Below are 20,295 nucleotides of genomic sequence, written 5' to 3'. Positions count from 1 at the left end.
GGCCTCCCATAAAGAACAGAACTAGTTCAATAACTACTTCCAGCCATACGCAAATGCTTTTATTTTGGAATTCGTTTTGTGGAGAACACTTCATTTTATACTTGTATTGTGCCACACTAGGGTGTAATACGATGTGACGGATATAAATAACAACAAGGATTAGACACAGAATTCCAGGAGGTAAAAACGAGCTTTAGTTCAAAAAGATTCTGCACACATATTGCATTAAGTGTTCACTACCTGAGTATTAGAAGAGAATTAGTGAGTTGTGTTGCAAAGGACATAAGGAGCTACCGACACCAGACTGGATGTAGCATGCAAAAATAATGGAGGAACGTGGGTGATTCAAAGTCAAGTATATTCTACACTTACATAGACACTTTCCACTCAAGGGGTCATTAGATTGTGCTTGACAAGCTGCCAAATTCAACTGAAAGTCTGGCAGTCGCTGAACAGGCCTCATTTCAGGTCACCTGAAAAGAAATGCAGAATCTGGGAGCTGCCAAGTACAAGAACTGACTTCTGCATCTCTGATTCTTGCAGGTTTGCCCACTTAAAATCACAGCATTATCTGCAAGCTGCCCTGCCAGCAAAATGAGTTTTCCCTTCAGCTCTGTGGAGCAAGGAAGCTGCGGAGAGAGACCCTTTGGTCTTGATCCTGCGTGGTGCTGAAGATCACCAAGTCTTGCCACTACCAGTGGATGTGGATGGCGCTCAGAACCTGGCAGGATTGGCGAGCTCCGTGCTGTGCCGAGAGGCAGGGGAATATGCTGAAGAATTGGCAGATATGCATTGAAGTCGGTCTGAGCTGCAGGTAGGTTAAACCCGGATTCCTGCTTTATTTCGTTAAAGGCTTCCAGGAAGGGAAATCAAAGTCTGCATTAATACTGTATATCCTGAGAGTGAGGAAACGAAGGTAGGAATTTGGGTGGGAGGGGAGATTAAAAGGATCCCTGGCCCTGGCTACTCCAGTCCTGTCCAGAGACAGGATTCTAGTAAAACCTATTGGTTAAGTTCTCACTGAGTTGAAGCGACGCACTTGGCCGGCTAATGTAGTTGTGACTATCCTGACAGGTTACAGAGGGCTACCGGGCAGGCGTTTCCTCAAACCCGGCACTATTTTTAAGCCTATAGTGATGTATTGTCAGTGGGGAACAGCTGAAGGGCACCTGCCAATCAACACAAGCAGAGTAAGCAGGCAGCAGTGGGGGAGGGGAGGGGTGCAGACAGAATCCTGCTACAGCACCAGGCCCCAGAGCAGGCAGGACCTGCAGCCCCCCTCTCCTCCCCTCTGGGGGATGCCATGGTCCAGGAGGGAGCTGAGAAAGAGACCACGCCAGATACCAGCTGCCACCCTGCCTGCAAGAGAATGAAGAGAGAGGAGTGAGTGGAAAGAGAGAACAAGTGTGTGGGGAGCAGCTGGGCTGGGGGTAAGATTGGGGTGGAAATGGCTGGGCGAGGGAAGGGTGTGTGAGCCAGGTCATTAATGCAGGGAGGAGTGTAACCCTTTGTGCAGTCCCAGTCCTGCCTCGCTCAGGGTGCTCTGATCAGTCCTTCCGGCCCCTCATTGCTGTGGTGTTAGCAGGTCTCCCGCCCTGAGAGTGTTCAGCACAGTCGCAAAGTCCAAACCCACAATGGGCAGGAGGAACTAAAGCCAGCCCGCGAGAGTCCCCGTGCAGGGCGGCAGGATCCAGGGGTGCTATCCCTTAACTCCTAACCTGCTGGCCATCCGGGAGCCGCCAAACGCGTTTGCTCTTTGGTTCCTGTTGGGTGTCCGTGTGTGGGGGGGTGTCCTCTGCTTTAAAGCAGCTGTGGCACGTGTAGCTTACTCGTGCAAAGATGCTTAGTTTCACTTTCTCTCTGTTAACAATACTTGTGCACAATGCCAGACCCTAGTGCATGGCCGGGGGTGGGGAGAATGTGGCCCTGGGTCTAAATTACACATGCCCATGACCCCTGGTGTAAGTGGCATTCACAGCTGCAGCCCCTATTCTAGGCTGGAATAGCAGCTCCCAAGTGTAGGCTGAACTGCCCTGCCTGCTCCAAGCCCCATGCGGCCCCTAACTTAGTGCCGTTGTGTATGTCGTATGGGAGGTAGGGATGAATTTTGCCCACAAGGATCCATGCCAAGGTGTTGGATCGCTCGGCTGTGCCAGGCTCAGAGGATGAGTTCTCTAAAGCAGGTGTTCTCAACCTTCCCTGCACCGCGGCCCCCTCCTGACAACACAAATTACTACATGACCCCAGGAGGGGGGACCAATGCCTGAGCCCGCCCAAGCTCCCGCTGCCCTGGGCAGGAAGGCCAGAGCCAAAGCCTGAGCCCTGCTGCCCCGTGCTGGGGTGGGGGGAGCCAAACCCTGGGGTTTGAGCCCCAGGCAGGGGGCCTGTAACCTGAGCCCCTGCCACCCAGGGCTGAAGCTCTTGGGCTCGGGCTTTGGCCCCAGACCCCAGCAAGTCTGACGCCAGCCCTGACGACCCCATTAAAATGGGGTCCCGACCACAGAGAACCGCTGCTCTGATGTCATTGCATGGCATGTTTCCAGAGCCCCAGGAATGAGAGCAGTTCCCCCGTTCGGCTCAGAAAGGAAAGGCTGGCCCTTTCCCAAAGACAGGGGAAATGCCCCATCGTGTGCTACATTAGGACGAGGTTCTGCGGTACACCAGGACTAGGCCATTCTGCATTCCGTTCAGGTACCGACTGGCATCTGTCAGCGTTCCCTCCAAGGTCAGTTCTGTACCTACACTCAATGCAAACTAGAACATGGCAAACGGCAGCTTGGGAAAGTAACTTACAACGCACTAGTGCAAATATTTCACAGCAGACTTAACACCTCCCCTCCGATTCAAACAAACCTCTGCCCCCGGGTCGGGTTAGCGTACAGCACACGGTCCAGCTACCATGGTCAGTAACTGATTTGAAACACACCCACATTAGGAAAAGCGAGAGATCTGTTTGCAAACCACTCCAAAGATATCACCACTTAAAAATCTTCCTTTGCCGAATGGAGATTGCTCAGGTGTAAGGTATAAAAGGCCCAGGGCTCTGGAATGTAAATGACGCCAGGATACTTCTTCCTGAGGATTTTGTCATTCCACAGCCAAACCACCCAAGCGCCAATTAAGACCAAGGTAATAATGAAAGAGTAGAAGAGGAAGAGTCCATTGCTGTCCAAGACCAGTCCTTTCCGCTTCTGGTGCATGACTAAAGCCATCATGGCAAAGAACGTAAAAATGTAGAGCATGAAAATCTGACCTTCTGTCACAAGGTACCTACAATGCAAAAATATCATTAGTGCCCCTGTGACCACATAGCAATAATAATCCTTAGCCCGTCTATAGCTATTGATGGATGAAAAGCACCTTCGGGGGAGACTTGGGACTTTCAGTGAGAGCTGAGCAACTACCTGTGTCTTGTACCTTTGGAAAATCTTCCCCTTTACCAATATTAATCCTCACAGTGAGTAACTGGTATTATGTACTGCTGGGGAAACTGAGGCAGGGGATTAAGAGATTTCCCCAGAGGAAGTCTGTATCAGAAGGGAGTATTTCTGGCTCCCAGTCTCATGCTCAGACCACTGCCGCATGCCTCTTCCCTATATTTCAGACATGAATAGATGTTTTCAAATAAACATTCCCTCATGCAGCCATTGCAACGCCGGGAACTTGACAGTAACTGACCTTCATTGGCCAAGGTGAGGGAGAGTCCGAGCCGCTTAAATTCTCAAAGGTAAATTTTAAAACTCTTTCCACCGTACACACCTAGAGGGCTTTGTTCAGCCAAAATGAAACTTAGCTGCAGGGCTGCGTCTTTACATTTGTCAGTTGTCAGGGTAATTCTCAATGTGGAAATTAGAAAACTATATATTTTAAACCTGTTTTAATAACCGAAAGTTGTAACCGGTACCATAAGTAACTCAATGTGTTTGCCCACCTTGTTCAGAGTGTGATTGTAAAACTGGCCATCTCTCTCCCCACCTGACTAGATTCTAGCTTCAACATGACGGATGAGTGAGGGTGAAATACGCAGGGCAGAAGCTGATTGGCTGGGACTTGTCTAGACTAAGGAAATTTGCACCACTGTAACTATATTATAATAAAAATATCTCCTCACTCTTGTATAGCTTTACAAAGGAGATACCATTCACCCCATTTTACAGATGGGGAAACTGAGGCACAGAGATGGGCGGTGGCTTGCCCATGGTCCCAGCAAGCCAGTAGCTGAGCTGGGAATCCTGAGTCCCAGTTTTACTCTCAGTCCAGTAGGCCCCAGTGTTTACATCAGGAGGTAGTCACTCCAATGCAAACCCCTGATGCAGATGTGCTGCACCTGTGCAAACGGATCTTGTCCCAGTGTGGTTTAGCAGAGCAGATCATACCAGTGCATCAGACTTACACTGCTGCATCATGTATACACTGAGGATTTGCACTGCTGTGGTCTCATCAGTGCAAAGACCCCAGGATAGACAGGGCATTAGCAATTGTAGAGGGTTGGGCCACTAGAGGTAGAAGTTTATTTTTAAAATGGGTGGCTGGCATCTTTCATGAATGCCATAAAGCCAACATTTTGGGTTTTTGGTTTTTTTGGCATTTATAGTGCTCTGTATCTTTCATATCTAGTCATGCCCTGTTTCTTGGTGCGAATCAATATGATGCTATGTATTACGGTCCAGGAGAGACTTAGAGATGCCAGCCAAGTGAATTAGGAAAATTGGAAACTAACTGGAGGCTTTCTAGAACAGCTATTTATTAATAGATCACAGTGGGACAGGCAGGACAGAGTCAAACCAGAATGATCAAATGGGTTACTGCTTACTGAGATCTGAACCAAAAAGGCCACCGGGAGGAGGGAGACGCGATGGAATTAAGCTCCCCCTGGCTTTTAAATTTTTTCCTTTCCTAAATACATATAAGAACATGAACTGCAGAACTCCAAGCTGATGTAGTTAAAGGAAATTAGAATGGGGTAACAGAGTTGGCTAAATCATTAAGCTGATTTGACTATAAAAATTAATTTAGTGTATGAAATACAATCTTGGCAGGGGGCAGAGATCTGGATAAGAGAGAACATAATCTCTGAAGACAAATGACAAGTTGTTTGGTGGCCATCAGGGAAAGCATTTGGAAAGAGGAGAATAATGCAAATGGGAAATAAATAAGCCCTCTCTCCACAGAGCAGGAACGCAGCATGCAGATGAAGGGGACTTTATTTATATATTAAAAAGCCTAGAGGACTGATATCAGGGGATTTCCATTATTATAACTAACTTAAAATAAGGTTGCTTGACTTGCACAGGAAAGGTGAATATTCCTAGAAGTTGCATGGAACACAGTGTGCTCCGGGCTCTACAGATTGTGCATACGGCAAATAGAATCAAGATGGAACATCTGAAGTCGAGAGATCATAATATCTCAGTCGAACCCTCCTCGGGGATGGCGAGATGGTGAGGCAGCATTCAGGGTTTTTCATGCTAACCAGGTAGATATACGGTGTAGGCTGGAATCAGCTGCTGCCCCAAAAGTCTGGTATAGCACATGGGTAACGTTTCAGGGTACCCGTGTACAGCAGCTGGGAGCAGGTCTCCCAGCCTGGCTAGACAGACTCATGCTAGCGTGCTACAAAGAGCAGCGTGGACACTGCGACTTAGGCTGGTGCTCGGGCTCTCAAGCCCCCTAACGCCCAAAGGCCTCCAAGCTATTGTTCGTGTGCCAGTTTGAGGCTGTCTAGCTGGGCTGCAAGACTCACTCCCAGCGGCAGGGCAGCCAGACCCCACGGGGCGGGGGGGAGAAAGGGTGTATTTCGGATCCCAAGTGGCGATGCAAGCTGCCCCTTAGGAAGGAGAGGTGACTGACAGCCTGCTAGCTCCAAAGCAAAGGTTCTGATGCGGAAAGCAGGCCCTGGATGCTGAGTCATTTGTTAAGCTCCTCTTGGCCAGCTCTGTCTGCCAGGAATGCCAACTTCTCCGTGACATCTTATGGTAAAGGAATTTTCATTTCCCCCACTGCTTTTCCCACTGGAGCGCTGAAGTGCTGGACAGTGCCTGTCGCAGAGCCTGTCCCCAGAATAGGTGATATGAGACCCGCCAGCGTGCCTCCAACCCTGCTCTGGGGGGCATGTCTCAGGCCGAGTGGATAGTTTAGGCTCCACATCTATTCATCCCTTGGCCTCCTTGCTGAGGTGACTAATGTAGGTACCAACTGATGGTGGTTCTCTGAGTGGTATCAGTGCCTGTTCCCTCAATGTATTGGAGTGAGACGTGTGGGGATGGTTTTTGCTCATGAGCATGACTCAAGATTGAGACACAGGGGCGAGAGGTTCTGTATAAGTGTATCCTCATGGGTCCGGTGGTTCTGATGCAGCAGCTGGAGATGAATTGCATTAAAATGCTGGCTCATAGTGAACTAACATGTAGATGAATTACATGTATGAGAACAGCAACTGTTGTTGAGTTAATATAGACTGCCCCCTACCTTTCCCATAGAGTAAAGAACCTGAAGACACACAATGGCACCATAGAAGGTGACAGGGAGGAGCTGGGGGTTTTGGCAGCTGGGGACTGGGCAGCTATGGAAGGTTTGGAATTGTGGATAAGCACATTAACTGGACATCTTTTGCTAAAATGATCAGCAAAGGCCATCCTTAAGTTTCAGAGACAACAGTCACTGAGAAGAAAAGGGCATAAATAGAATTTCAGCAGTGTCAAGCAAGATTTTCTTCTTTAAATAAAGGTTTTAATACTTAAACAGGGATAGAAAGAGATTTGATGTCTATCATAACGAGTTAAAGTATTTTTTTACATAAATTTATTCTTTTAGTGGTAAAAATTGTCTGCATTTTGTTGGTGTGTGTAATACATTAACCGACCTTTATTTTATTTTATTTTTGGAAGTAGCAGGGGGGATCTGTATCTCTCTTGCAGGCTCGAAGGTTTTTGCAGGTGGGAGTGGGATGAAAGAATGCGAGAGTGGGTAGGAGTGGGATTAAAAAAAACAGTCCCATGCAGGGCTCTTGTTCACACCATCCAGGGGTTTGATGACTCAGGCAGAGGAACTGTATCTGTTCCCATCTGGATCAGGGTTGAGAGGTTTTCTGTGCAGCCATAAGGGCTACCAACTTCAAAAAAGGTTCAGATTTCAGAGCAGATGGGCAGTAGATTTTATGGTAAAGTTCCACAGTCTCATACAGAGGCAGTTTTACTTCTGTAGTGCCAGTTCCTGTACCAGCCAGGTTCCCATCAGGGCCACCCGGGGGGGGGCGGGGCAAGTGCCACAGGGGCCCCCACGAGAGTTTTTCAGGGGCCCCGGAAAACTCTCGTGGGGCCCGGGTCTTCAGCGGCAATTCGGCAGTGGGTCCCGGAGCGGAAGGACCCCCGCCGCCGAATTACCGCTGAAGCGGGGGCCCCCCGCCGCCGAAGACCCCAGGCCCCCGGAATCCTCTGGGCGGCCCTGGTTCCCACTACCTATTCTCAGAGCCATGTAGTCACTTGTATCATTATTCAAACATCCACTAGTTTTCTATGTCCCTTACCTGAACCTGGAGCTTAGCTAACTTACCAGTAATAAAGGCTGCTTGGCCCCACCAGGAGCAAGGCGGCTAAGGGCATTCTGCTCTCTTCTTTAATGGGTGTGAAGCAGCCGGTAAAATATATAAAGAGTATGAGAAAGAAAGGAATATACCTGTGCCAGGAGAAGAAAGCTGTGGTCAGGTTGTTAGTAATGAAAACCCCATTCTAGCACATCAGCTTGAGACAGACGTGAGACTTTCACAGACTGCAACCCCCCCACGGCAGCGACTCAGAGCCAGAATCTACAGACGGGGGCTGGTGGGGCTCGCGCTCTGGGGCTAAAAACAGCCGTGTAGACAAGGCTGATGAGCCGTTCTCCACGTTGGAGCCTGAACCTACTTCTGAGGCTTTTCACAACCTTCCATAGCCGAGTAAGTTTGTAAGGGCTGAAACCCTTTACTCTGCAGCTACAGCTTTGCCTCAGATCTGGCTAGTTCCCTCGGCCAAACCTAGGAATCCTTTTGGCAAATGAAATTAAGGAGGGAGGCAAACGGGGGCCATTTCTGGTGAACCCGCGAACTGACCAAGGCCTGTGCTGAGGTCGGTGGCTCGCTGGAAACTGCACCAATGGGAAGGCGTGGTCTGATTCAGGGCCAGGCTACTGTGCTGATTGTATGCTACAGCCCCGTCTGCTATGGCCACAGCTGTAGCCACAAGATTACAGCTGTGCGGGTAGGAGATGCAAAGTGCTGGCCATGCCTAGCACTGAGCTGTTGTGTATGGCGGGGAGGGTGCAAAGGAAAACAGACCACCTGGCCTCTCAGCAAGAGTTTGCTGATTAGTAAGGGATCCAAGTTCCCCATCTAACACTTGCATTTTTTGCACTCTCTGGCTTGATAGGAAGCCTAGGGACTTTATTAAAAAATTGAGCCATTTAGAAAGACAGCATTTCAAATGCCGGGCATCGCCAGTCTGGGGTTTAAAGAGACTGAATGAGCCTCGGTTAAGGGCCAGCTGACTTGTGTTCCCTATTAAGACAAACTGAGTTTGCTTCACAGAGCACTGCAGGGACGTGAAAGTATTTGTGGGTGAAAGTATTTATATTTGCAATGTCCAAGGAGGCCTCGTGCCATTTTGTAGTAGGGACACTCTGGGATCCATGCTAAAATCCACTGCTGGGACGAAATGCACACAGAGCAGTGACTGTTTCCCTCAGGGATGGGGGCTGCTCGTATCTAGAGCCCTGCAAATCTGCAGGGATCCGTTTTATATCCCTGGACCATTTCTGCGGATACCAGCGTGGATGCGGATACACATTTTGTATCCACGCAGGGCTGACGGTAAGAGCAGGTGGGCAGCTGTGAGGAGCCGTGGCAGATCCTCCACCTGCCCTGGGTGGAGGGCCCGGGGGGCAGAGACAGGGCCCGGGGGCTGCTTGGCCCCCATGATCAGAGCGACGGAGGGTCCGCCGCGGCTCCCCACAGCTGCCCGCTCGGCTCTTATCATGGTCGGACTGTGGTTCTGAGCCACCCTCTGGCTGGAGCCGGGTTGGGGAGACCCAGCTGAAGGAGCAAAGTCCAGCCTTACTCACTAAGGGGTATGGCTCCACGGCAATTATAAACTGCAGCAGGCCCGTGCCAGCTGCCTCGGTCTGCGGGGCAGTTTCATTGCTGGGCAGACTTCCAGGGACCCCACCCATCTTGCAGGTCCTAGAGGCTGGACTCCACTGGATGTCTACACTGCTATTAAACAGCCCTGCAGCCCGAGCCCCGGGAGCCCGAGCCAGCTGGCACAGGCCAGCCGCGGGTGTCTAACTGCAGTGTAGCCGTGCCCCAGCAGGATACTCCTTGAGTGGAAGAACACGGAAAGGGGAAAAAGATGAGAGGCAGCGAGCCTGCAGCATGGTGACTTGTGCCTGCAAGGATGCTCCTCATCCTAAGAGCCCTACACAGCTGCCCATTCCAAGGGCTCCAACTGCTCATCCTACATCGATAACAGCCTGGCTCTGAACAGAGGCCTCCTGCTGTCAATAACAGCGAGTGGTCCGGAACTGTGGACAGGACAGTGACACGGACAGAGCGAAAATGGCTCAGGCAGTTTTCCAAGGGGATGACTTGTGCTACTGGCACCTGCTATAGGAACGTACTCTAACCAGGTCTCCTAGACTGGGTGCTTTACTGAACAGATTTACTTCCTGCTACGTTCTGCGGCTATCAGACACGCTGTAATTCACTCACCACATTGAATGCCCTAAGTATTCATCGTAGTAGTACAGCAGCTCAAAAGAATCAATCTGCAATGGAATGAAGCCGGGTTAGAAAGGCGTGCGGGGGTGTCACCGTAGTATACAAAAACCAGGCAGTTTAAAACACATGCTGCTGCACACCCAAGCGTCCTTACCAGCGTCTCCGGCTTGAGGTTTTTGATGATTGGGTTCTCTCTTACGGACAGATGGTGCTGGTACCCGCTGAAAATCAAACGGTGGTTGACGGAGTCGCCCACCAAATGGATGCTCGCTCCCATGACGAACACGATGATGCTGATGTAGACCACTGATCTGGGCAGAGTCTTAGGGGACCTTTCAATGAGCTGCAATTCAAGGGGCTGGTTAAGGGTGTCTGAACCAGGAAGCAGAAGGTAGAAACAGAGGGGAAATAAAACACGAGCGATTCTAGCCACTGTAAAATGCCAACTTTAAGTCTTTGTCCATCCCCTCCTCGTCCCCCCCCCCCCCAAATCATCCCCAACAAGCAAGTCATTCTACACAACGTTACAAACTGTATGTCGCCTGAGCAGATCAGAGCCAGGGTCTGCCTAGCCCCGTATCCTGTCAGATGCTCCTGAGGCATTCCTTGCATATTCTGCTGGACAATTACAGAATCCCCTTCCCAGAGGAGAAGTGGTTTCCTAACTCCCCCTATTGCCGTATCAGGGATGCAGATAGCTCAGGGGACTAAGAAACGGGTTTTATTGATTTTTTTTTTCCTATAAAAATTGTAAATAAATCACCTTATTTTTTTAGCCTCAAACCTGACAGCCCATCCTTAACTGCACCAGCACTGCGACTAAGTCAACAATCCAAAATAGTACTCAACGCAATTGATTTATTCATCAGCCATGAGCAGAAGCCTGATTCCTTAGGAAAAAAATGGCTGTGGCTTTCTGTTGTTCCTGTTCTGAGTAGCATAATGATTCTGTCTGAAAGCCTCTTTGTGCCCTCCAGTGGTGAGTGGCACCTCCAGCAATGCTCCAAGTTACTGTATGATGCTCTAACTCCTCCTTCAATTAGTGCAGACGTCTGCTGGACTGTGTTCTAAGGAATTTGACTCATTTTTCTCTGTACTTCAGGTTATTAGTTATTTCTGAGGGCGAAGCTTCCTTTACTCTGCTTTAATGTAAGGGTAAAATCAAAGCACCATGTCAAATTGCTTGGTGAATTCACAAAAAGAACAGGAGTACTTGTGGCACCTTAAAGACTAACAAATTTATTTTAGCATGAGCTTTCGTGAGCTACAGCTCACTTCTTCGGATGCTCTTTGTCACCAGTAGCCAAGCTGAACTTTGTGGGTGAAATTCTCCTCTGCGTGGGAACCTGCCCACGACCATGTGTGTATTTTACTCAAGCTCTTACGGCTCAATCCTTGGGGTGGGGCAATCGCTAGCATCTTGTGCAGGTCCTCTGCCCAGGGTGAATTTCACCCCAGAAAGGACAATTCAGTAACAGAGACTTCAAAGCAGCACGAACATCCCAAACTGGATTATCAGTGGCTTCTACAGCAGGAAGGCTTCTAGACAGATGGTATTAATTTGCCCTGCAATGCTTTGGGACACTGGGGTCAAAGGTCTAAATGAAAACGTTGGTGTGACTGCAGATCTGACTGACTTTTGGAACAATTTCTCTTCCTGACTGAATGCATTCTCAGCTTCTCTCTAGTGCTGGTTGAAGAGCTAAACTCCACCAAAGGTCAGTTCTCAAGACTAGTCTTGATAAGGGTGCTTCATATGGAGAAACAGCTGATCAGCTCCATAGCTCTGGCTGTGTCCTCCTTCCTAGCTTGGAAAATCAGCTACAATGGTCTTCTGCCTGCCCTTTTCTCTGCTGCCAATAATAAGCTTTTTAGCAGAAGTGTTTCTATAGACAGTAATAATCAAGACAATCTATTTTCAAAGCTTAGCTTTCAATTGATTTTTATAATGACTTTCTGGAGATCAGAAAGAAGGGTTCGGAGGTGAGCAACACGAATAAGAGCCAAGCAAAAATATTCTGTCCAAAGAGAGATGGAAAAGATAGGGGCTGTAATGCAGAAGACAAATGAGAGCAGACATGATAAAGGTATACTAAATAATGAATGACCTAGAGACGCTGGGTTGGGCTTCCTATTCATAAAATTCCAAGAGGAAATCCAATTACATTGAAAGGCCAGAAAGTGAAAACTGATGGAAGGAAATACTTTCTCACCTAATGCTTTGCCACCCTATGGTACTCTCTGCCACAAGATACCATTGCAGCCAAGAGCTTAACAGGATTCAGAAAGGGATTGGACAGTGGTGTGAATAACACACACATCCAAGGTAAGGATTTACAAAAAAATTTTTTGGAAGGGATAAACCCTTCACTCCAGGGCATAATTCAATTTCTAACTAATAAGGGTGAGCAAGAAGAGTTCATAGCTGCCTACTGCAGGGCTTCTTGCGTGTTCTGACTGGGAGAAGCTTTCTGAGAGTAGAGGGCTCTTTATTGTAGCTGACAAAGACACATGATTAGCGTGACCAGATGTCCTGTTTTTAAAGGGACAGTCCCGGTTTTTGGGACTTTCTTATATAGGCGCCTATTACCCCCCACCCCCTGCCCTGTTTTTTCACAGTTGCTGTCTGGTAACCCTACATATGATCCAATGGCTGGAAGCTAACACTACAAAAATTCAGGCTTGAGATAAGATGCCAACTTTTCCCCATTTGGGTAATTAACCTCTGGAACAATTAACCTCTGGATATGGTAGATTCTCCAACACCTGAAGTCTTAATTCAAGACAGGATGCCTTGAGTTCACCTAGAAGTTATTGGCCTGATGCAGAAATTACTGGCTGAAACTCTGGTTTGTGTTACACAGGAAGTCAGACTAGAGCTAACCCTAATGGTCCATTCTGGCCTTAAATCTATGAAACCTTCCACTGAAACGTCTGATTTTGCCCACTGTCAGAGACAGGCTACTCAACTCATGGGACCATGGATGTGATACAGTGTGGCACTTTGTATGTTTCTACGAACAGGCAGAGGAGAAACCAACCTGGTGGTACAGTTCACGATAGGTGGGGAAATGAGTAAGAATGAGAAATGCTACCCCTACACAGTGATGAAAGGATCAAATCTGTCCCTGATCATTGGCCCAGCGCTTAGACAAGTTACTGACAATGAAACCATTTCTACCCATCTGCTAAAAATGTTTCTAGCCTCAGCAGGTCAGAAGACAAATAAACTTTACAGTTAGCTCAGGCTGGTTAACATCTTGTTCTTTAAAAGCCACCATTTTCCCCCCCATAAGCATTTCAGAGTCGTTCTACCCTGGGTGGAACTGGCCCCTGGCAAGCGATTTCTGAATTTGACCAGGGTTGTTATGCATACCCTCCCTCAAGAATTCCTGCAGCAAAACCTCTGGTCTTTGGAAGTTTTGCTCATACCCAGTGTTTGTTTAAAAAATGTAACATCCATGCTTTGAGGTTTACCTTTAAAAGAAGAAATGGTGTGATAACATTGTAAGCCATATGGAAATAATCTCCTGCACTAGGTTTGTTTAATGGAAACCACTCTAAAGGTAGAATAATCTGAGGAGAGAAGAAAAACAAAATGTCAGTAAGCCTCCAAAAACCTCGCCTGTAAATAGAGCAGGCAACGGATTTAAATACCGTACACAGGGCCGGCTCCAGACCCCAGCGTGCCAAGCGTGTGCTTGGGGCGGCATGCTGCAGGGGGCGCTCTGCCTGTCGCCGGGAGGGCGGCAGGCGGCTCTGGTGGACCTCCTGCAGGTGTGCCTGCAGAGGGTCCGCTGGTCCCGCGGCTCGGGTGGACCTCCCGCAGGCATGCCTGCGGATGCTCCACCGGAGCCGCGGGACCATCGGACCCTCTGCAGGCACGTCTGCAGGAGGTCCACCGGAGCTGCGGGACCGGCGACCGCCAGCGCGCCCCCCATGACGTGCCACCGTGCTTGGGGCGGCGAAATTGCTAGAGCCGCCCCTGACCGTACAAGTATTGCATGACATTCATAACTTATCAAAACATCTGCAGCCCACGGTGACTGCCTGAATGTTTAGTGATTGCAAGAAAGAGAATGAGTTTTGGTCTGCAGTCACATCCCAGTTGTTGTGGCTTGATTTGTTAGCCAGCTGGCTGTCTTGGCTTTGCCTAGCTGTTCATGAAGTAAAGCCAGTTGACTGTCAATTTTCCAGAGACATTTTCTGATGTATATTAAGCCTCCCTAAAATTGGAGCTTTGAAATAAGATGAGAACACACTGCTCTTTCTCCTCCTCATCCACTTACTCCTGCAACAATGCCAAAAGCTAATGCTGTTAATTTGTGTGGCTGGTTGTTAAGAAGCCCATTCCAAATCCATTGTTTATTTAGTACACACTGCAGGCTTCCTGTATCCGACACTTGGGTCATCTTCGATCATGTAGCCCAACAAAAAAAATTACAGCTTGAAAGTGAAAACCCTTCAGCCATAATAGATAGATGGGATTTTTTTCCTCTCATTGCAGTTCCTGGAGGTGAGCACAATGTACTGTGTATTAGTGACGGATGCTGCCAGCCTCTCCATTTAATTTTGATGCAGGGAAGCTGGTAGTGAGGTAAGACCAAACTTCTGAGGTTCCTGCTCTGCCATGTAAGCAGTATAGCTAGCACCAGTCATTGATGCTGTGGCAACAGCAATAGCACCATGATGACAATGATACGCAATCAGAGACCATCGTGTACCTCCCTCGAGAACAGAGAAGATGCAAGTTAAGTTGTTCTGGCAGCAGTAGGATTTAGACCTTGGGGTTCCAGTGTGCAGGGATAATTCTCTGTGCTTAGCTAACATAGTTCCACTACTTTTACCCACCGCTCCTTGGACTGCTCAAAATCTTTTCCTTCTACATCCTCCCACCCTTTGCATTGCCCTCAGCTGACCGGCACTGCCAACTAAGTTGTCCTACTCACCATAGCTATTGGACGGCCAAAGTCCAACACCCAGTTCTGTAGAGTGAAGTAGAACCACAGGTCAAAATGAAAAGGAGAAGTCTTAAACGTATCTTCATTCTTGGCTGACCCATGCCTATTAACGAGATAGGAGAGACAACCTCAGCCATGGAAGGTCACTTTCTTGACAGTAATGGGAAGAAAATTCTCTTTCGTCCTGCACTTTAAGAAGGCTCCATTTTAATAAGATACGAATGGGTTGTGGAAGAGCAGGCAAAAAAATCTTGCCGTGCTGTAACTGTGTCCTCTATGTTGTTTATATTACAGTAGGACCGGGAGGCTCCATTGTTCACACATGGAGTGACAGTCCCTGCCTCAAAAAGCTTCCAGTCTAACTCGCCAAGACAGACAAAGTGTGGGAAAGGGAACTAAGCGATGGAGAGACCTACCCCAGAATGTCCTATAACCTGGTGGGTAGGGCACACCCTTTGGAGGTGGGAGACCTGGCTCCAAGTCCCTGCTCCACAGCAGGCAGGACAAGATTTTGAATCTGGGTCTCCCACATCCCCGCTGGGCGCCATAACCATTGGGTACTCTGGATACGCCCCAAAATTCCCAGCCTGTTAACTCCCTGGCTGTCTTTGTTGTCTAAAAGCAGCAAAGAGTTATAGACTAACAAACGTATTGGATGTACAAACGTACATCTCGTGCATCCATTTGTTAGTCTATAAGGTGCCACAGGACTCTTTGCCGCTTTTACAGATCCAGACTAACACAGCCACCCCTCTGACATTTATTGTGCAAGGCTCTGGCTGGTGTGCACTGCAGGGGAACACCTGCTTTGAGACTCCTGTGGGGGATGAGATGTGTTTGTGAGGGCTCCAAGCAGCTTGTTGGATGGGGGCAGCAGCAGGACTTAGGTGGCTTTGCAATGCCTGCCAGCAGAAGCCTAGGGGACTTTTAGGCACCACTGCTCAGCTGGTGCCCAATGTCTGACTGAAGCACCTAACCCCAGGTCCCACAACAGATCACTGGAGAAGCTGGGACTGGAATCCAGGTGTACGGACACCCAGTTCAGTGCCCTATCCCCTGGGCCCTACTGCTTCTCTTACACTTTGCTGTGTGACAAAGCTGAACTGCGCTCTGAGGAACAAGCAAAGGTTAAAATCCTTGGATTACAGGCAGTACTGAAATGCAAAGCACTATTCATCAAAAGCAACAAACTCTTGTAAAAAAATATTTTACTGGCTAAAAATAAGCATGTATGCAGTATTTTTGGGGAACATGTTTCTTTTAAGTGTTGAACTAAATACAACTATTTTTAAACTTTGCATGACAAAACCTTACTATTACTACGCCCAGAATCTCTCCTGCAGAGATGCTAACACAGCTTTACAGCCCAATGACACTCGAACGGCAAAATAAATGGTACGACACTGGAAATGTGTCCACCTTAATTTTCTAATTTAGGGGTTATTGTTCTCTCCATCTGCCTGTGAAAACTCCCGTTAGCATGCCTTGTGATCCAACTCCCACTGAAGTAATAGGAGTCTTCCCCTTGAATACGACAGCGGGATCAGGCCTTTGTGCACCTAGAGGTAAATAGCAGCTTCACATTAATGTCACAGTTGTGAAACCTACTGCCCTTGAGACTGTTTTGAGAGATCAAATGCTAAAATATTATCTAATGATGAAGCTTAGTTCTTAACTGTCCAGCTCACGATGGAGATAGGTTGTCCTACCGAGGGGCATATTCTAAACAAGCTACAATACAGAACAAATGATGGTACTGGAAAGGAAATCTAATGTTATCAAAGCTTTTTCTTCTCTACGGTAGCCAGTGGTCTGGTGAGACTTTGGGCTTGTCTACACGTCAAAGGCTACAGTAGCGATTCAGTGAAGACACTACGTATGCAGATTTGAGAGGCGAATTCTACTGTCAACCTACAGCTGTCTATACAGGGGTTCGGTCAATTTGACTGTGTTGCTCAGGGGTGTGGGGCTTTTTTTTTTTTTTTTTTTTAAACAATTATCCTGATCTAATTTCTTAGTGTAGATCAGGTCTTTGTTGATAAAATGACCCATCCTTTCCATCCATTCTCCAGCCTCGATAGGAGATGCTTAGCTGAGTTCAATATGTACACTGCCTCTGTGACACTAGATCTGGGAGTACAGAGGGAGTATGGATCCTTGGGCTTGATTCTTTTCTTTGTTGCAAAATGTATCTGCCAGGAGCGTTCCCCTGACTGGAGGTATCTGTATAAGAGATTTATTATCCACATAGTGCCAGAAACCTCCATGGCACTTTTAAGGTAAAAAAGTGAACCAAGGAGTGAAATTTTCAAAAGCAAGTAAGCAGGTTAGGAACTTAAATCTTATTGGCACAAGTGACTACTTAGGTTCCTAATTCACATAAGTGCTTTTCAAACTTCTAAGATCTCTAGTGCAAGGAACATAGGATTTAACGTATACAGACAAGCAACGGTGGCTCTTATTTGGGAAGAAAAAGGCAGCAGGGGGACAGGTCAGTCGGGTGACAGAACAAGAGGAGGGGAAAGTAAAAGGCCCTTTTAGATTTACTTTTGATACTTTGCACTGCAGAAGTTAGGGGAAGGGTGGTCTAGCTTCATGTGTAATCCTAGGCTGGCTCTAAATCAGACTGGCAGCTGCTCTGTGTGGTGGTGTCTCATGTGTTTTGGGGCAACTGCTGGAAAGATTATTTAGGGTTCTTTGCAAGGAAAGGAGCGGTGTTTCCTCCTGTAGGAGGGGAGTATTTTCCGGGGGGATGAGGCAAGATGGGAGACATGCAGAACTGGAGGAATCGGTCAGAGCTGGGGGATTTAAGAGAGTGTGGCTGATTCAATAACCGCTAAGGAAGTGCATGCAGGGCCTGCCTGCCCTTCTGCTCACCAGAGCGAGAGGGAACACGACCCGGCTTTAGGAGACCATTGCCCAGTGAACCCTGGCGGTGACTCACACCGCCTGAAGGGAGGGCAGGAGCCGTGTAATGGGCCGAAACCTGCTCCTGTGAAGAGTGGAGGAGGAGGGGGCTGGAGAGCCCTTTCCGAAAGCTGCGGGGCTCCTGGCCAAGGGAGCAGCGCGGGCGGCCGGGCGGGGTCGGCCTGGGCCGGGCAGGAGGGGAAGGGGGATCTGCCGGCTCTGGAGCAGGGCGCAGCCGGGGACCCGCAGGCTGGAGCAGGGGGCAGTAACTGGGGCTGGGCTCACACCTGCGCCCTACGCACGGGCGGCCCCCCCCCCCCCGCATCGCTCCGGGGCTGGACCGAGCGGGCTGATCCCGGCCCCCCGTTTCAACGAGCCGCCGGGGCCGGCCGGCTCCCCCCGCCCCTCTCCCGGGACGCGCTCACCTGCCCTGGTAGAAGGACCCGCCCGGCTGCTGGGAGCCCGGGGCCGCCGGCGGGAACTGCCGCCTCCGCGCTCCCTGCATGTGCCCGTCCGGCCCGGCTCCCTCCCCGCGCGTCGGGCTCGGCGGCAGCCAGCGGCTCCGGGAGCCGCCGCCCCGCGCCCCGCCCCAGAGGCCGGGGGACTGACGCAGAGGGGCGGGAGCTGGCGCTGGCTGGCCGGGGAGCGGGGACGCCGCCGCTGCCGGCTCTAGGATTGGCCCTCGGGACTCCCGGGTCCCGGCCCCGGCGCTACCAGAGCCCGCCGGAGCGTGGGCCGGCTTCTCCCGCGCCCCCGCCAAGTGCGGGCCCGGCCCGGCCCGGCCGGGTACAGCGAGTCGGGGGGAAACGGGCTCCGGGGCTGACTTCCCGTTTACCGCCAGTGCTTCTGGCCCAGGTTCTGTGAGACTGTTTTAGGACGTGCAAAACGATGACTCTGTCCTAGATGGAGCTTTGGGACCCCGGTTTGAAAATGACATTTCGGGCTCCGATGGGTCGGAAATATATTTCCACAGAACAAAACTGTGAGGGTGAGCAGACAGCAAGAGTGACAAATCGTGACAGAGGGTGGGGGGGAATAGGACCCTATATAAGAAAAAAACCCAATTATCGGGACTGCCCCTATAAACTGGGGACATCCAGGCATCCTATGCTAGGGAGCCTTTTACATTGTCACTAACCTAGCAGGTAAAAACTCACAATAAGACACAGCGAGTTAATAGTCTACTACTTTGATGTTCCAAACAAACAGACAAAACTTGAATGAACTACACTGATCATCTGTCATCCCCCATCATACACGGAGTTGGCTGGCTGCTTAGCACTGCTGTGTTTCTCGGCTGTAGGTCTGCCTGCCCTGACCCCAGCCAGATGTGCAGAGTGAGGAGATAATTCTGAACACTTACATAGTGCGGCGCTTTTCATGCTCATAGGGCTTTACAAACCTCAACTCATTAATCTACATTTGTAAAAGGGCGGAGTAAGGCTGTCATATTTTCTGCCTTTATAGTGTAAAGAAATCTGCTGAAATGTTCATCTTGAAATCTAGGTCTGGTTTGAAGAAGGTCTGTGTAAAAATGGTAGCTTCCTGCTCACTATATTTGCTCTTTGTGTCATTTCAGTCATATCTGCTTGTGGTACTAACATTTTGTTTTCACTACTACTCACTCCTGTTAGCCCAGAAATATTAGCTATACAATACAGCTGTGGGAGAATGAGCTGGGTTCTGACTCATGTCATCAGCTAGAACAGGGGTCGGCAACCTTTCAGAAGTGCTGTGCCGAGTCTTCAGTTATTCACTCTGATTTAAGGTTTCACATGCCAGTGATGCATTTTAACATTTTTAGAAGGTCTCATTCTATAAGTCTATAATATATAACTAAACTATTGTTTTATGTAAGGTAAATAAGGTTTTTAAAATGTTTAAGAAGCTTCATTTAAAATTAAATTAAAATGCAGAGCCCCCTGGACTGGTGGCCAGGACCTGGGCAGTGTGAGTGCCACTGAAAATCAGCTTTGGCATGCGTGCCATAGGTTGCCTACCCCTGAGCTAGAGCAACTTGCAATTCAGACCCCAGGTGGAATTTACAGGCCTGACAATTAGGAGATTTTTTTTTCAACTGTAAATCGAGCAGATCTGAGTCTTTGAGAGCCAATACATAGCGAACCCCATGATGTCATTTTAACCACTTTTCAGATTAAAACGACAAGTCACACGTTTATTGGACCAGCTTCGGTTGGTGAGAGGGACAAGCTCTCGAGCTATACAGCTGGTCCAATAAAAGATTCCCTCACCCACCTTGTCTCTTTAATGTTCTGGGATTGATGCGGCTACAGCAACGCTGCATAAATCAAGCTCTGTTCATTCAGAAATTCAAGATTAGGAATGCAAAGATTGAGAAAGCAGGAAGTTATTTTGGCTTATGTTTTTAAATGTGCCAAAGAAATTGTCATGTAGTAAATAAACAGAAGTGTTCCCATGTCACAACACGTCACTGATCCATCTAGTCTTGTCAACTGCTTTCAGCAGTGGGCTGTTATTATCTAACACATCAGAGGAAAACGAACAAACAAGCTCAATTAGAAACACAAAGGTGGAGGCACATGCAGAATGCAGGGCTAAGTAATGTGATCTGGGAACAAGGAACTTCTTGTCTTCTGATCCCAGCATTGATCTTGAGCACATCCAGTGATCTCTCTATGGTTCTGTCTACACTAGGGC

General features: G+C 48.8%; 2 protein-coding genes across 12 annotated transcripts in view; one reads left to right on the top strand and one right to left on the bottom strand.

The window, feature by feature from the left end:
- FEM1B (fem-1 homolog B) overlaps positions 1–20,295 on the top strand; it is a 120,278-nt gene that overhangs the window by 11,798 nt on the left and 88,185 nt on the right. For 7 of the 11 annotated variants that reach the window (XR_005585712.1, XR_005585709.1, XM_039492649.1 and 4 more), the window contains one exon: positions 544–814. Coding sequence is in view for 5 of the 11 variants with exons in the window: in XM_039492649.1 (XP_039348583.1) it covers positions 702–814 (113 nt within the window). In the remaining 6 variants the exon portion in view is untranslated. Of the gene's footprint in view, positions 1–543; positions 815–3,644; positions 3,728–3,983; positions 4,110–5,293; positions 5,406–20,295 lie in introns of those variants that run through there. The other 4 variants (XR_005585711.1, XR_005585710.1, XR_005585713.1 and 1 more) reach the window with 4 other exon arrangements.
- CLN6 (CLN6 transmembrane ER protein) lies at positions 38–18,209 on the bottom strand. Its single transcript, XM_039492655.1, has 7 exons — positions 18,042–18,209; positions 14,698–14,812; positions 13,226–13,324; positions 9,903–10,091; positions 9,740–9,795; positions 7,552–7,674; positions 38–3,270 (listed from the first exon to the last, which is right to left on the bottom strand). The coding sequence occupies exons 1-7, from the start codon at positions 18,119–18,121 to the stop codon at positions 2,982–2,984; spliced, it is 951 nt and encodes a 316-aa protein (XP_039348589.1). The 5' UTR covers positions 18,122–18,209; the 3' UTR covers positions 38–2,981.

Source organism: Mauremys reevesii, linkage group 10, assembly GCF_016161935.1.
Source record: "Mauremys reevesii isolate NIE-2019 linkage group 10, ASM1616193v1, whole genome shotgun sequence".
Taxonomy (NCBI): Eukaryota; Metazoa; Chordata; order Testudines; family Geoemydidae; genus Mauremys; species Mauremys reevesii.
The sequence above is the reverse complement of the archived record's forward strand: the minus strand, read 5'-3'. Positions and strand labels throughout refer to the sequence as shown.

What these genes read in the sequence shown, in the direction of transcription:
- CLN6 (XM_039492655.1), bottom strand. Translation starts at nt 18,121, where the DNA reads ATGCAGGGAGCGCGGAGGCGGCAGTTCCCGCCGGCGGCCCCGGGCTCC. An exon ending in GGGTCCTTCTACCAGGGCAG is followed by an intron (nt 14,813 to 18,041) that starts GTGAGCGCGTCC and finishes TCTCGTTAATAG; the next exon opens with GCATGGGTCAGCCAAGAATG. An exon ending in CCAAGCAGCCTTTATTACTG is followed by an intron (nt 3,271 to 7,551) that starts GTAAGTTAGCTA and finishes TTTGCATTGTAG; the next exon opens with GTACCTTGTGACAGAAGGTC.